General features: G+C 40.3%; 1 protein-coding gene across 2 annotated transcripts in view; it reads right to left on the bottom strand.

Moving 5' to 3' along the window:
* Positions 1-13,065, bottom strand: part of fut8b (fucosyltransferase 8b (alpha (1,6) fucosyltransferase)) — a 124,197-nt gene that overhangs the window by 45,503 nt on the left and 65,629 nt on the right. For both annotated transcript variants that reach the window (XM_026923695.3, XM_026923694.3), the window contains exon 2: positions 4,963-6,694. In XM_026923695.3, the coding sequence (XP_026779496.1) occupies positions 4,963-5,174 (212 nt within the window). In that variant the 5' untranslated portion in view covers positions 5,175-6,694. The remainder of the gene's footprint in view (positions 1-4,962; positions 6,695-13,065) is intronic.

Raw genomic sequence — 13,065 nt, forward strand, 5'->3', positions numbered from 1 at the left:
TCTAGGAACACCTCTACACCTTCATTTTCATAAATAACAAAGGATGTCATTTGAATATGCAAATTGGGAACACCCCCATTTCAACCCCCTGCCATCTCAACCCCAACTGCTAATTTAGAAGGCTTGGCACACAGATTAAGAGTAGCTAAAAGTTTCTGGTTACTATGCTATCATCCTATGATAATTTGCATATCTGACAAGATGTCAACCACGAACAGTGATGAATAACAGTGATGTAGCCCTGCCTCAGGTAATAGATGTACTGTGACTGCCTGAACACTCATATATACCGCAGCTCTTATTGGTCCAGCACGTTACTGAGACAATTCATGTTGTATTTCCTTTTATTTATCATATATATCCAAGAAGATTTTCATATTTTTTTTGTACCACATTTTAGAAAGTCCAGTGTTCCTCATTACTAGAAGAGTGTGGGGGTGGCAGGTCTTATAATGATTAACAGTGGCATCTCGACAGCACCGTAAACAACCTGATAATGACTGTTGTGGAAAGTAGGATAGAAATTATGAAGTTTACACATCAGCTTTTGTTTTGTACATGATAGATAGAAGTTGCCAGTCAAAGGTGTCATGGGGGTGTAATTATTCTTTGGAATGAACAGATAATGAGTTCTAAATGGATATGAATACAGATATGAATAGGAGGTGCACTACAAGAAATGTCCAAAAGATTCATAACACTTGCACAGTGTCTACGTGTGATACGTAGTTACTTTTTGATCACAAGGCTTCTCTAGAACATTTCTGAAATATGTGGATCTCCTACAGGGGGACCTACAGACCATGTTTTTCCATACATGCGAAGACTGTGTTGTCATATCCAGTAATGAATAGTAGCGTTCTGGTTGCCACTTTGAACATAATGAACACAGCACAGAGATTCACAAGTGTTATGAATATGCTGGCTTGTCTTTTAGTCATATATGTACTAATATTTGTGAGACCAGTCTAAAAAAACTACTGAGCGGGAAGTTTTTACTTTCATGTGAGCATGAGCAAGCTGTCAGATATGAAGGTGTGGTGCTGTGCAGTGCATTTGTACTATTCCTTCGTTCATTTTTATGAAGTAACTGCCTGGTCAAGGTCATGGTGCTTTAAATTAGGCTACTAGTTTGGTTACATTCTGGAAAATAAAGCCAACTAAAAAAAAAAAACCTGTGAGAGCGGGATTGAAAAACAGTCACGCTCAGATTTCTAGTTGAGATCAACTACGGGTTTGAGCGATGAAGCTGAGGTTGAGGAACTATCAGTGCCAGATTCACAGGTCTTCAGATTTCCACCTCTCTTTTTTCCCCAGTGTATTCCAGTTTTGCAATGGAACCTCCAGGCTTAGGCCAAGCCCACTTTGAGATTAAATCTGAATACACAAACAGATATTTGGAGCACTAACCAGACAACAGATACAGACAGTGGCACTGCATTACACCCCTATTGGACATATTTATATGCTTTATAGCTGCTTCTAAAATAGAATAGTGTACCAGATAAAAAGCTGAACAGCCACTAAACATTTTTCTGCCTGGCTGAGTATTTTTGCCCAATGAACAGATGGAAAGCAGAAAAAAACTTAACACAGACACAAGAACCATTTGGCAAGATGTAAGAATAAATTATCCAACTGTGTGCAATTGTAGATAAAAAGAAATAGATTGTATACTTGCATACTTGATAGTATAATAGAACGGAGCCCTTCACAATATTAGGATCACAGTGTAGCAGTTGTTTGTTTAAGACTATTGCCTCATGCATAATTCTTCACTTAAGAGGGAGATAGAAAGACAGAGAGAGAGAGAAAGAGAGAGAGAGAGAGAGAGAAAGAGAGAGGCTGGTCACTGGTATAGGTACAGTAGAATGTACTTGGTAACTGCAGTAACTCTAGACCTTTTCCGCTGTCAGCACTGTTCTGCAGTGTGTGTGTGTGTGTGTCTATGTGTATGTGTGTGTGTGTTTGTGCCAAGAGAAGAAAGTCAATGGCTTAAAGATGACGGACAGCTGGCTAACAGCTTCCATTACGCCTCGTAACACACTGATAAGGGCGATGTACACTCAGGATCCTCAGTGGTGTGTGTGTCTGTGTGTGTGTGCGCACTCTGTTTAAGTATATAAGGACAGTTGGAGGGCAGAAATGTTTGGTTCTCAGCGCAGACACAGAGCTTAGCTTCAAAACCCAAGGCTGACTAGATGCTTCACTTGTTTTATTATTATTATTATTATTATTATTATTATTATTATTATTAAAAAGGTTATATGATTGCAACACCAGAAATGTAACCACATACAGTTAGAAGACAATAAGTATGGGTATTTTAGCAATGTAAAAACAAAATTGTAAATAAATTATGAGTGGTTGTTTATGTTTATTTGAAGATAGACCGTATGTTCCAGACTATATCAATCCACTTTGCACTCATCTACCTTCTGTCTGTGCACAAAAATATAACTCAGTTGTATAAGTAGCCTTAATATAGCAGCCATTTTACCATTTTTACTTTATCACCCCTGACTAGTCTAGGTTACTTTTTGTCCCCTTAATGTTGCTGTTGAAAAATTTATTTAGCGAATACCTGAATATTATCTGAGCTAACTACCAAGTCAGCTATGTCAATTAGTAGCTATATTTGCCACTTTATATTATTGAGCCATTAGCTAGCTAACAAACTTCAATGACAGACTCTTGTGGCTGTGTTAGCTAGCTCATTTAATAACAAGTTAACATAAGCTAGCTGGCTCTGGTGGGCAGTCACCCAATTTTTTAATGATTAAATCTATCTTTTGAATTCATTTGTATGAGGTGTTTGAAAACTGTGTAATATTGCCTGAGTTTTGTATACAGTGGTACACAGTAGTATACAGTAGGTAACCATGCTAGTGGGTAAATGTTTAAGCCAATGGAACAGTATCTATGAAGTCAGGGGTCTACCATCATGGTCACCACACTATAGTTCTAATCTTAAACTCTCAGTCAGGTCTGGAAAATATCTGTTTGTAAGTTAGTCCTTACCAAGCAGTCATTACACAGCAATATTTAACACTGAAACCTCATCATTCATTTTCTAAGTGTATCAAACTGGGTCAAAGGTGGATACAGTTTTAATCCTTTTAATAACAAATCCAAATCAATAGACTCATGGTCAGAAACAGGCTTAAGGTCATAACCAAAACAAAGAAGACGAAAGGGCAAAGCGGAAAAACAGAAGGAAAGCCTTAACCATGATGAAAAGATTGCTCAGAACTGTAAACACTGGGCCTCATTTATTAATGTTTTAGTAAAGCTGTGTGTAAATGGTTGCATAAGCCAAACCAAGCTAAAGATTTCTGCCAGAGTTTGGGTCTGTACCAATAAAATAAAATATATTTTTTAGCAGCATCACAACCACTTCAAAAGCCAAAAATCTGCATCCAAATTACAGAAAAGGTGAATCGGTTCTGAAATAAGTGAGGTGAAGCGAGAAAGGTTTGATATAAAACAGAGAAAACAAACCATACTGTACCCAGGTGATCCTGAACACTAAGCACCTCACACAGGAACACTGCTATGTTTATATCGTGCACCTGTGCTCCCTCCCCGATGCCGTGTAGGAAAAGCAGAAGAGTATGTGTCAAACAAAAGCCAATTTTGGCACGCAGAACACTAGGGATTTTACTGCACAATGCAGCATGAGACATACCAGATCGGTCACTTATCGGTCACCTAGGGTGCTGGCTCAAAGTGACTTATACGCTGTCTAAACCACTGTAGACTATCCGTCTTTTATACAATGCCATTTCTTCTTACTTGAATGACTAGTTGTATTTGACTTAATTCATGGATTTGTGTTATCAGCATGGTGTCAGCACTTTGGAGCCACATAACAGGCACCAGACTTTAAAATGTTGCAATATTAAGACATTTCAAAACCCATGACATTTGTGCTTTAACAGCAGAGCAATTCCCTGAAAACTGTAGCATGAAAACTGTAAAAGTATAAAACTACTCACAAAAATCAATTCATATCAAAAGTTATGATGATTAAGATTTGGCTTGGCAGGCTTAGTGGTTGAACTCAGTGAAATCCAAATATATACATATAGGCTGCATTCATAAATTAGGTTTATACCACATTTCTGCTGAATTCTCAAATCTGATTGGTCAGATGGTGTTGATTAATTTTCTAGAACATCAGTTCTGACAATATGGCTACAAGGTTTTCATTATTATATTAACATTATTGTTTCTACAGTGACACACTTAAACAGAGCTGGGTATGGTGGACGTGCCATAAAAACAATGTGTAATTGTTGATATTGTGACTTTTTCTGTGAGGAAGGAGTCTCCAGTGTCAGTGTTTTGTAACAGTCAGAGGTAAAGGTGTAGCTTTAAGTCTTCCAAGGCAGGAAATTCTTCAGTACAGAACACAGAGTTTGTGTTCAGCAGATTATTGGAAATATGACAGGCTGCATATTTCATTTTATTAAATTCAAGAGGCAAAAGAAGAGCCTGGGAAGGGAATGACTCTTTCCAGCTGCTAGCTAAGTTATAACTATATAGATAAGGAAATTACTTGTTTTGCAAATATTCAACAACATTAAATGTAACTATAAACAAATAAAATGTATCATTCATATTGTAAATAAAAATTGTTAGCAATGGTAAATTGCTACGGGATGTGCTGTTACTGGAAAATAATCAACCACACCCCATTGTGTTTTATTACTTACTTAATATGATGACTTTAGTGGAATTTCAGTTACAACTAAAGTTACAAAACTGATTATGGATTTATTTTTGTAATTACAAACTCCTTTTAGCATTTATGTAAGGTCACTTTAGAAACGACAAAATCTACACAAGAGTTACAATGTACCACATCTCCCCATGACCCCCCAGTCCAAAAAAACCCACAAAATTATACACACACACACACATATACACACACACACACAGACACACAACCATTCTTACCTTAGAGCCTGCGCCATACGCCGCAGCTCGTGGTTCTGCTGTTTGAGGCGCTCGAGTTTGGTGAGGATGTTGGCCAGCTCTCTGCGTGTGTGTGTCGTTTCGTGTGTGTGTTGGCTCTCACGCACCAGGTGGCCTCCCATAAAGAAGAGCAGCATGGCCCAGGCCAACAGCACCAATGCCACCCAGCGCCAGGACGTTGTCCACAACCGCATATTGTCCCTTGTCCACGTCCAATTGAATCACAACACTAAGACATAATGGAGGTGTCAGGGATGGGAGTGTTTTGCTATTTTGTTGTTTGATTGTTTGTCCATCCACATCCACTCTGATCAGCACGGGGACATCGGAGAGGAGGGAAACTGTGATAAGGACAAGTTAGTTAGCTTTGTGAGCAATTTTTTTTTTTAATGTTGCCCACTTGTCTGTTCCTGTGCACGTTAATCACAGTGAGGATGACAACAAAGACGACAACATGACAAAGTAAAGTGCTGGTTTTGTTGGCATTTGCTCATTGGTTCATTTGTCCAAATTTGTCTACTTTAATTACCATGTGGACATCATGGAGGAAATAAATAAGGAGGTTAGGAATGAGGAACTGCTATGAGGCAGCCATTTTTCTCATTACTTGGCATTTTTGGTTGATTTGTGCTGAAGGAGCATTTGTTTTTTTGTCCTCATCCATGTTAATGGGGACATTATGGAGAAAATAAAGTAGGCTAGGGACGAGTCATGCTGCTAATTTTCTTTTGTTTCTTTTTTGTCCCTTGAATTTGATCACCATGGGGACAACCTCAAGAGTTAACGGCTCTATAGGGGGGTTGATATTTTGTTATTTTTGTTTTTTGATTATTATTTTGTTATTATTATGTTGTTTTCTCTTTTTCACCAACATGGGGATTGATTATGGACAAATCATGCTTCGAAAAGAAGTTTATTATTATTATTATTATTATTATTATTATTATTATTATTATTATATGTTGTTGCTCAATTTTTGTCCAGGAGATCTAGAGCCAACCATCCACTTGGTCTCATTTATTCATGTCTTTGTGAGGTCCTTGTAGGGTTGTTGTTGTTGTTGTTTTTTTTTGCACTTTTTTGTTTACTCATCCAGTGTATGTCCAACGTTGTCTCTGTTTGCTCAGTGTGATGGGTTTTGCTATTCATCCATGTCCACTTTAATTACCTGATGGACATCATGCATGAACTGGATATCTGTTGTTTTTTGCTATTTGTTGTTTTTTGTGAGTCACAGTATCTCTTTTTTAGAGGCAACTATCTCAGTTTCTTGCTTGTCTGTCCTCCACTGATACGATCGTCTTGGCCTGGGACACCATGATGCCACTGAGAAGGAAATAAAGCAGATTAGAGAAGATGAAGTGTTCGATTTTGCTGTTTTGTCTTTATTTGTTTTTAGATTGTCCTTTCGTGTCCACTTTAATCAACATGGCATGGGACATCAAGGGTGAGTCAGGGACGGGTCGATGGTGTGACGTGCTGATTTTTTGATGTTTTGTCCAGCAGATTTGTGTGGTGAGATTATTGCAGTTTAGTTGTTCATTAAATGGCTAAAGTAGATCAGAGCACCAGGTGTGGAGATGGAGATTGTCTGCTTTTAAAGGGAGCTGTCTCAATCTCTTCTGTGCTTCCTTTCTTCTCAGCTCACTTGCGCACTTTGGTTCCGATCGGTGTCTCCTGAGTGGAGAGATGCTGCATCTCTGAGTTATAATTCCTGTCCAAACACAGAGTGAGGCAAAATGTGTTATTAACAAATGACAAATCATGCAATAAATACAAGTTCACTGAATGAACACCTTTCTCCATTTGTCTCTCTTTCATTCTCCCTTTCTTCCTCTGTATCATCTCTCTCTCCTTTACCATGTCTCTCCTTCACTCTCCTTTCTTTCTTTCTTTCTTTCTCTGCATCATCTGTATCAATCCTTACATTCCCTCTCTTTCTTGCATTCTCTCACCACCCTCTCTCTCTTCCTATCCCACTCTTTTTTTTTAATTTCTGTCCTGCTTTCTCTCTTCTTATTTCACTCTCTTGCATTCCTCCTTCAATCCTCCCCTTTACACTGATTCATCTGTCTCAGCACACACACACACACACACACACACACACACACACACTGTCAGGACAGTGAGAGTTCGTGCTGACTCGTATTGTGTCTCAGTGGGACGAGCTGTCAGTCCACACACTGAGCGTCTCTACCTCACTGCTGTCTCAGCACACACAGATGGAGCTGTGCGTGCACACACACACACACACACACACACACACTGTTCCACTGCTAAGGTGTCCATTTATGATGAAAATTATACTGTTATTGTTCCGTTACTGTTGTTTTATTACTATCTTTAAATTATTATCATTAAATTACTGTTATTAGTATTATTAGTATTATTATAGTATTATGATTATTGTGTTTTCGCAGACTTTAATACATCTAATTAGTATATTTAATTTAATGGTCACAAACTACCGTAACCTACAGAAGCCCTAAGAGGCCATGCATTATTATTTTTTCTTTCTTGTTTTCTTGTGATCTCGACTTAATTGTTCTGTGTAGTCCACATAACAACTTATTGTTTTTATTGTTCTGGAGGCAGCAAAAGCTTAGCGCAATCCGGCAGCATCATGGATGAACAAATTCATTTTTACTTTGATCAGGAACTCACTCAAGCTGAAATAGCTGTCTGTCAGTGATTGACAACTTCCACATTAGTGAACAACAAGGAGGCTGCCAGGGACTACAACTTTATTGCAATTAATAAATGTATGATGGCGATGGTGAAGATACCAGCGTGCAGAAGTTCCATTCACAAGGCGTGAGATTTTCTCGTGAAAATATTTCGTCGTGAGTAAACTGGTTTTTATTATGTCAAGATAATGAGAAAACTTTTGTTATGTTGAGATCATGAGACTATCAAGTTGTGATCACAAGAATACAAGAAAGAAAAAAATGAAAGTGCATGGCCTCTTAGGGCTTCCGTAGTAGCCTGAAGGGTTAGCATAAAAAGAGAAGAGAAAGAAAAAAAATGAAAGACGCACAGAGAGATATAGTGGAGGTGATTGGAGACTGGGAGAGAGTGAGAGAGTGAATGAGAGAGAGAGAGAGAGAGAGAGAGAGAGAGAGAGAGAGATGCTTATTAAGCCAACTATACTCCTGATGCTGTGTCAATGCTGTTCTGTCACATAAATAATGCTACACTACATTGTATTGAGTTGAACCTAGACAGTTAGACAAAGAGAAAGTGAAAAAGACACATCGAGCAAATGAAACAGAGCAAATGAGAAAGAGGGGGATAGTGAAAGAGAAAGGGGGAAAAGATCAAAATGAGATACAGCCAGAAAGAGAGATGGCCTGCTTTGATCTGCTGTGATTGGATGTTAATGAGCCATCACTTTTCATTAGAATAGAGAGAGAAAGATGGTGAGACTGAAGCTTCTCGGATAATGAGACGAGAAGAGACTCTTTAAAAAAACGAGAGATGGTGGGGATAAAGGAGTTGATGGAGGAGGGGTCAGAAAAGGAAAAGAGCAGCAGAACTGTCTCTGTTTCCTTTCCTGTACACATCATATTCAGTTTGTCTGCTACTGATTACAGCTCCCATTTACATTTACATGAACATCACTCATTTGGCGCACACACTTTTATCCAAAATGATTCGTAATCGAGGCTGAATCCACTCCAAGTACAGAGATGAGCAAGTTCAGGGTTGAGGGGCTTAATCAAGACACAACACTGGCTGTTTTGAAAGTACCGGGATTTCAATTTTGTCACATTGAACAGTTTTGACAGGTTGAAAGCAGTGTAATGGCCAAACAAAATTAAAAACCAGACAACTCCAAATGTAATGTAATGTATGTAAATGTAACTATAAATGGATAAAAAAAGTATGATGTGCATCCATTAATATATTTCAAACATTTAAATTGTTGGCAAATTGCTGGGGTGGTAAAACATCACACCATGTGGCATCATTGTTTTCACTAAAGCCACATCAAGTTATATGTATATTACATATATATTACATATATTACGTATATTATTTTATTTTTCCATATTTGTTTCTGTACAATCAATAAACGTCTTTTTAGTAAAATCAGATTTTAGAGGTTTTCCTGTTTATCTGTTTCTCCATTTCTGTCAGTAAACACATTTCAAAATGCCACAAGTGTGGCCGTGGATGAATTTCACTTCATATAGATGAGAAAATCAAACTTTCAGCATACCAAGGCTGCCACACCTATCTAGCATACAGTATTGTGAAGACGGGCCTTCAGTCCACACACGCAAACCACGGCGCGCTCCTCACGCGACTGCCGCCCGGGTGCTGAAGGGACAGCGCCACTTCAGCACCGCTGTTGTGGACTGCAAACAAGCACATGGCCACAGGGTGGGGTGGAGGAATAGAGCACGGCTGGTGGCCAGTAAGCACTGCGGCAGCTCCTCTCCCTCACAGCAGCGAGGTGAGCAAGTTGTCTGTTTCCTTAATTCCGCTGATTCCTTTCCGTCTCCCCCCACCACAGAGAGCGATGACAGCCACGGCGAGCGGAGCCCAATGCGACACACATCCTAGCTCCCCAACAGAGCCCGTGACCCTCAACGCCAGCACCGCTCACTCCACATACACCTACACCTTCACCTGACCACTTCTCCCTCACTCTAATAAAATAAATTCACCCTGTTTTACACCAATCCTGTCTCTGGCACGTCTGTGTTCTGCTCATCGCTGCGGCGAGTCACTACACATATATAGTGAGTTTATTTCCTGTCTTAAAAAGATATATAATTTGAGAATTTTTGCTTTTTTTGCATAATTGTGTACTTTGGTAACACTACAAATTAACTGTACAGTACTAAGTATGGAAACTGGGATTCATAAATGTAACATGCACATTGTAAAGACAGTGGTTGGGATATTAAGATTGTATTCATGAAACTCAGCCATCACATTTGCAGATTTTTGAGTCTGATCACAGATTTTCTAATAATCTATTTATTATATTATAATAACTCATCATTGCATTTACATATGATTACTTCCAACAGGAAAGATAACTCCTTAGACATGCACATGCCTTGTAACAGTAGGTGTTGGTGTAGTTCTGTCAAATCACTCACTGTGTGTTTGTGTATATACGTGTGTGTGTGTGTGTGTGTGTATACACAAGCTGAGAACAGTACTTAGGCTTGAGAGAGTGTGCTAGTATTTGCATACACTTTTGTAGAGATTGCGAAGCGAGCATTAGGTTTAGAATAGGGAGCACTACACACCTGCTGTGGAGCAATACTCTTATAACCATACTCAGACAATATGAACAAGCAGTGGCTCGCTACACACACCTGCGCTTTCCCTTCAACCAACAATCACCTCATCTCTCTCCACCACAGGCTGAAAGGATTACTGTACTCCTGAGCGACTCTCACTTCATCCCCACCATTCCTCAGATCTGTGAAGTGACAGATGGCAAGGGACCTTGAGGCTGTTAAGGCTTGTGTGTTTTGCCAAAGCAGTCATGTTGAGGTGTTTTTTCCAGCACTGGACTAACCTGCCTTGTTGTTATGCAGTTTGGCAGTTTACGCCGTCCTGTATATTATACGGTATTTTAACCCCTGGATTATGTGTGTCTTTGTACTGTAACATCAGACTTTCATATTTCATGGAATGCTAATATTTTAGTGGCACAGATCTGACATATGCATTGTGTTCCCTAGCTAGGTAGGCAGCATTATTGGACAGCATGTTGCACACTCCTGAGCTAAAGCCTGTGTTCGCTGCTGTCTGAGTCTATTTTGCACACATTTAGGGGTAGTATCCTTCATGATTTAGATAGCTCTATATCTTGGTTCACAGGACCAGAGTTTCCTGAAAACAGGCCTATTTTCAGATTACAGATCAGTGGTTAAAATGAACTAGCCAGCATAATGTGATCTCACTGTTCATGTGGCAGCCTGCAAAATCCCTTCACATGGTCCAATTTTGACATTTTCTACTACATATAGTTTTGAAATGTACAGGCTATTATGAACTGAAATACTATATGTATGCATTTGTCAATCACAAGTACAATATATTACCAAATGTATTCGGTCACCTGCCTTGACTCACATATGAACCTAAGTGCCATCCCATTCCTAACCCATAGGGTTCAATATGATGTCGGTCCACCTTTTGCAGCTATTACAGCTTCAACTCTTCTGGGAAGGCTGTCCACAAGGTTGAGGAGTGTGTTTATAGGAATTTTTGACCATTCTTCCAAAAGCGCATTGGTGAGGTCACACACTGATGTTGGTCGAGAAGGCCTGGCTCTCAGTCTCCGCTCTAATTCATCCCAAAGGTGTTCTATCGGGTTCAGGTCAGGACTCTGTGCAGGCCAGTCAAGTTCATCCACACCAGACTCTGTCATCCATGTCTTTATGGACCTTGCTTTGTGCACTGGTGCACAGTCATGTTGGAAGAGGAAGGGGCCCGCTCCAAACTGTTCCCACAAGGTTGGGAGGATGGAATTGTCCAAAATGTTTTGGTATCCTGAAGCATTCAAAGTTCCTTTCACTGGAACTAAGGGGCCAAGCCCAACTCCTGAAAAACAACCCCACACCATAATTCCTCCTCCACCAAATTTCACACTCGGCACAATGCAGTCCGAAATGTACCGTTCTCCTGGCAACCTCCAAACCCAGACTCGTCCATCAGATTGCCAGACGGAAAAGCGTGATTCATCACTCCAGAGAACGCGTCTCCACTGCTCTAGAGTCCAGTGGCGGCGTGCTTTACACTACTGCATCCGACGCTTTGCATTGCACTTGGTGATGTGTGGCTTGGATGCAGCTGCTCGGCCATGGAAACCCATTCCATGAAGCTCTCTGCGTACTGTACTTGGGCTAATCTGAAGGTCACATGAAGTTTGGAGCTCTGTAGCAATTGACTGTGAAGAAAGTCGACGACCTCTGCACTATGCGCTTCAGCATCCGCTGACCCCTCTCCGTCAGTTTACGTGGCCTACCACTTCGTGGCTGAGTTGCTGTTGTTCCCAAACTCTTCCATTTTGTTATGATAAAGCTGACAGTTGACTGTGGAATATTTAGGAGCGAGGACATTTCACGACTGGATTTGTTGCACAGGTGGCATCCTATGACAGTTCCACGCTGGAATTCACTGAGCTCCTGAGAGCGGCCCATTCTTTCACAAATGTTTGTAAAAACAGTCTGCATGCCTAAGTGCTTGATTTTATACACCTGTGGCCAGGCCAAGTGATTAGGACACCTGATTCTGATCATTTGGATGGGTGACCGAATACTTTTGGTAATATAGTGTACGTAACAATCACAAGTTCTAGCATTTAAAAGCGAAAGCGGAGAAAATCACGTTTAAAGATTACAAATCCATTCCAAATCCAATGAAACCTCAACATACATTCATGTTCCATACCACTTATCCTACACAGGGTTGCAGAGGAGTCTGGAGCCTATCCCAGGGAACTCAGGACACAAGGCAGGGTACACCCTGGACACCAGGGTGCCAACCCATTGCAGGGCACAATCGCACACACACTCACACACCCATTCACACACCACAGACAATTTGGGAATGGCAGTCAGAATACAGTGCTTGTCTTTGGACTGGGGGAGGAAACAGGAGTACCCAGAGGAAGCCCCCGAAGCATGGGGAGAACATGCAAACTCCATGCACGCAGGGCGGAGATGGGATTTGGGCCCCCAACCCCGGAGGTGCAAGGCAAACGTGCTAACCACTAAGCCACTCCTCCCAACATTTATAACATAATTTACATACTGAAAACCAATATCACTGAAAAACTGTACTTTACACCAGGAAATGAGTTGTCACTTCAGTCATCAGCATCATTCCTCTCAGTCTCTGTCTCATCACCTGAGGTAAAAAGTCACTCATGACATTTAAACATGAGCCTCATCTTCGGCTGATTCATTAAGTCAGATCTGTCTTGTTGACTGAATTTCTTGTTATTAATGATGCTGCCATCTGTAAACAATGTGTAAGTCCTCTTCTCTGTTTTGTTGATGATGTGACTGCAGGGGCATCACAAACATTTTGACAGCAGGTATATGATTACAG

Source organism: Pangasianodon hypophthalmus, chromosome 19 (genome assembly GCF_027358585.1).
Source record: "Pangasianodon hypophthalmus isolate fPanHyp1 chromosome 19, fPanHyp1.pri, whole genome shotgun sequence".
Classification (NCBI taxonomy): domain Eukaryota; kingdom Metazoa; phylum Chordata; class Actinopteri; order Siluriformes; family Pangasiidae; genus Pangasianodon; species Pangasianodon hypophthalmus.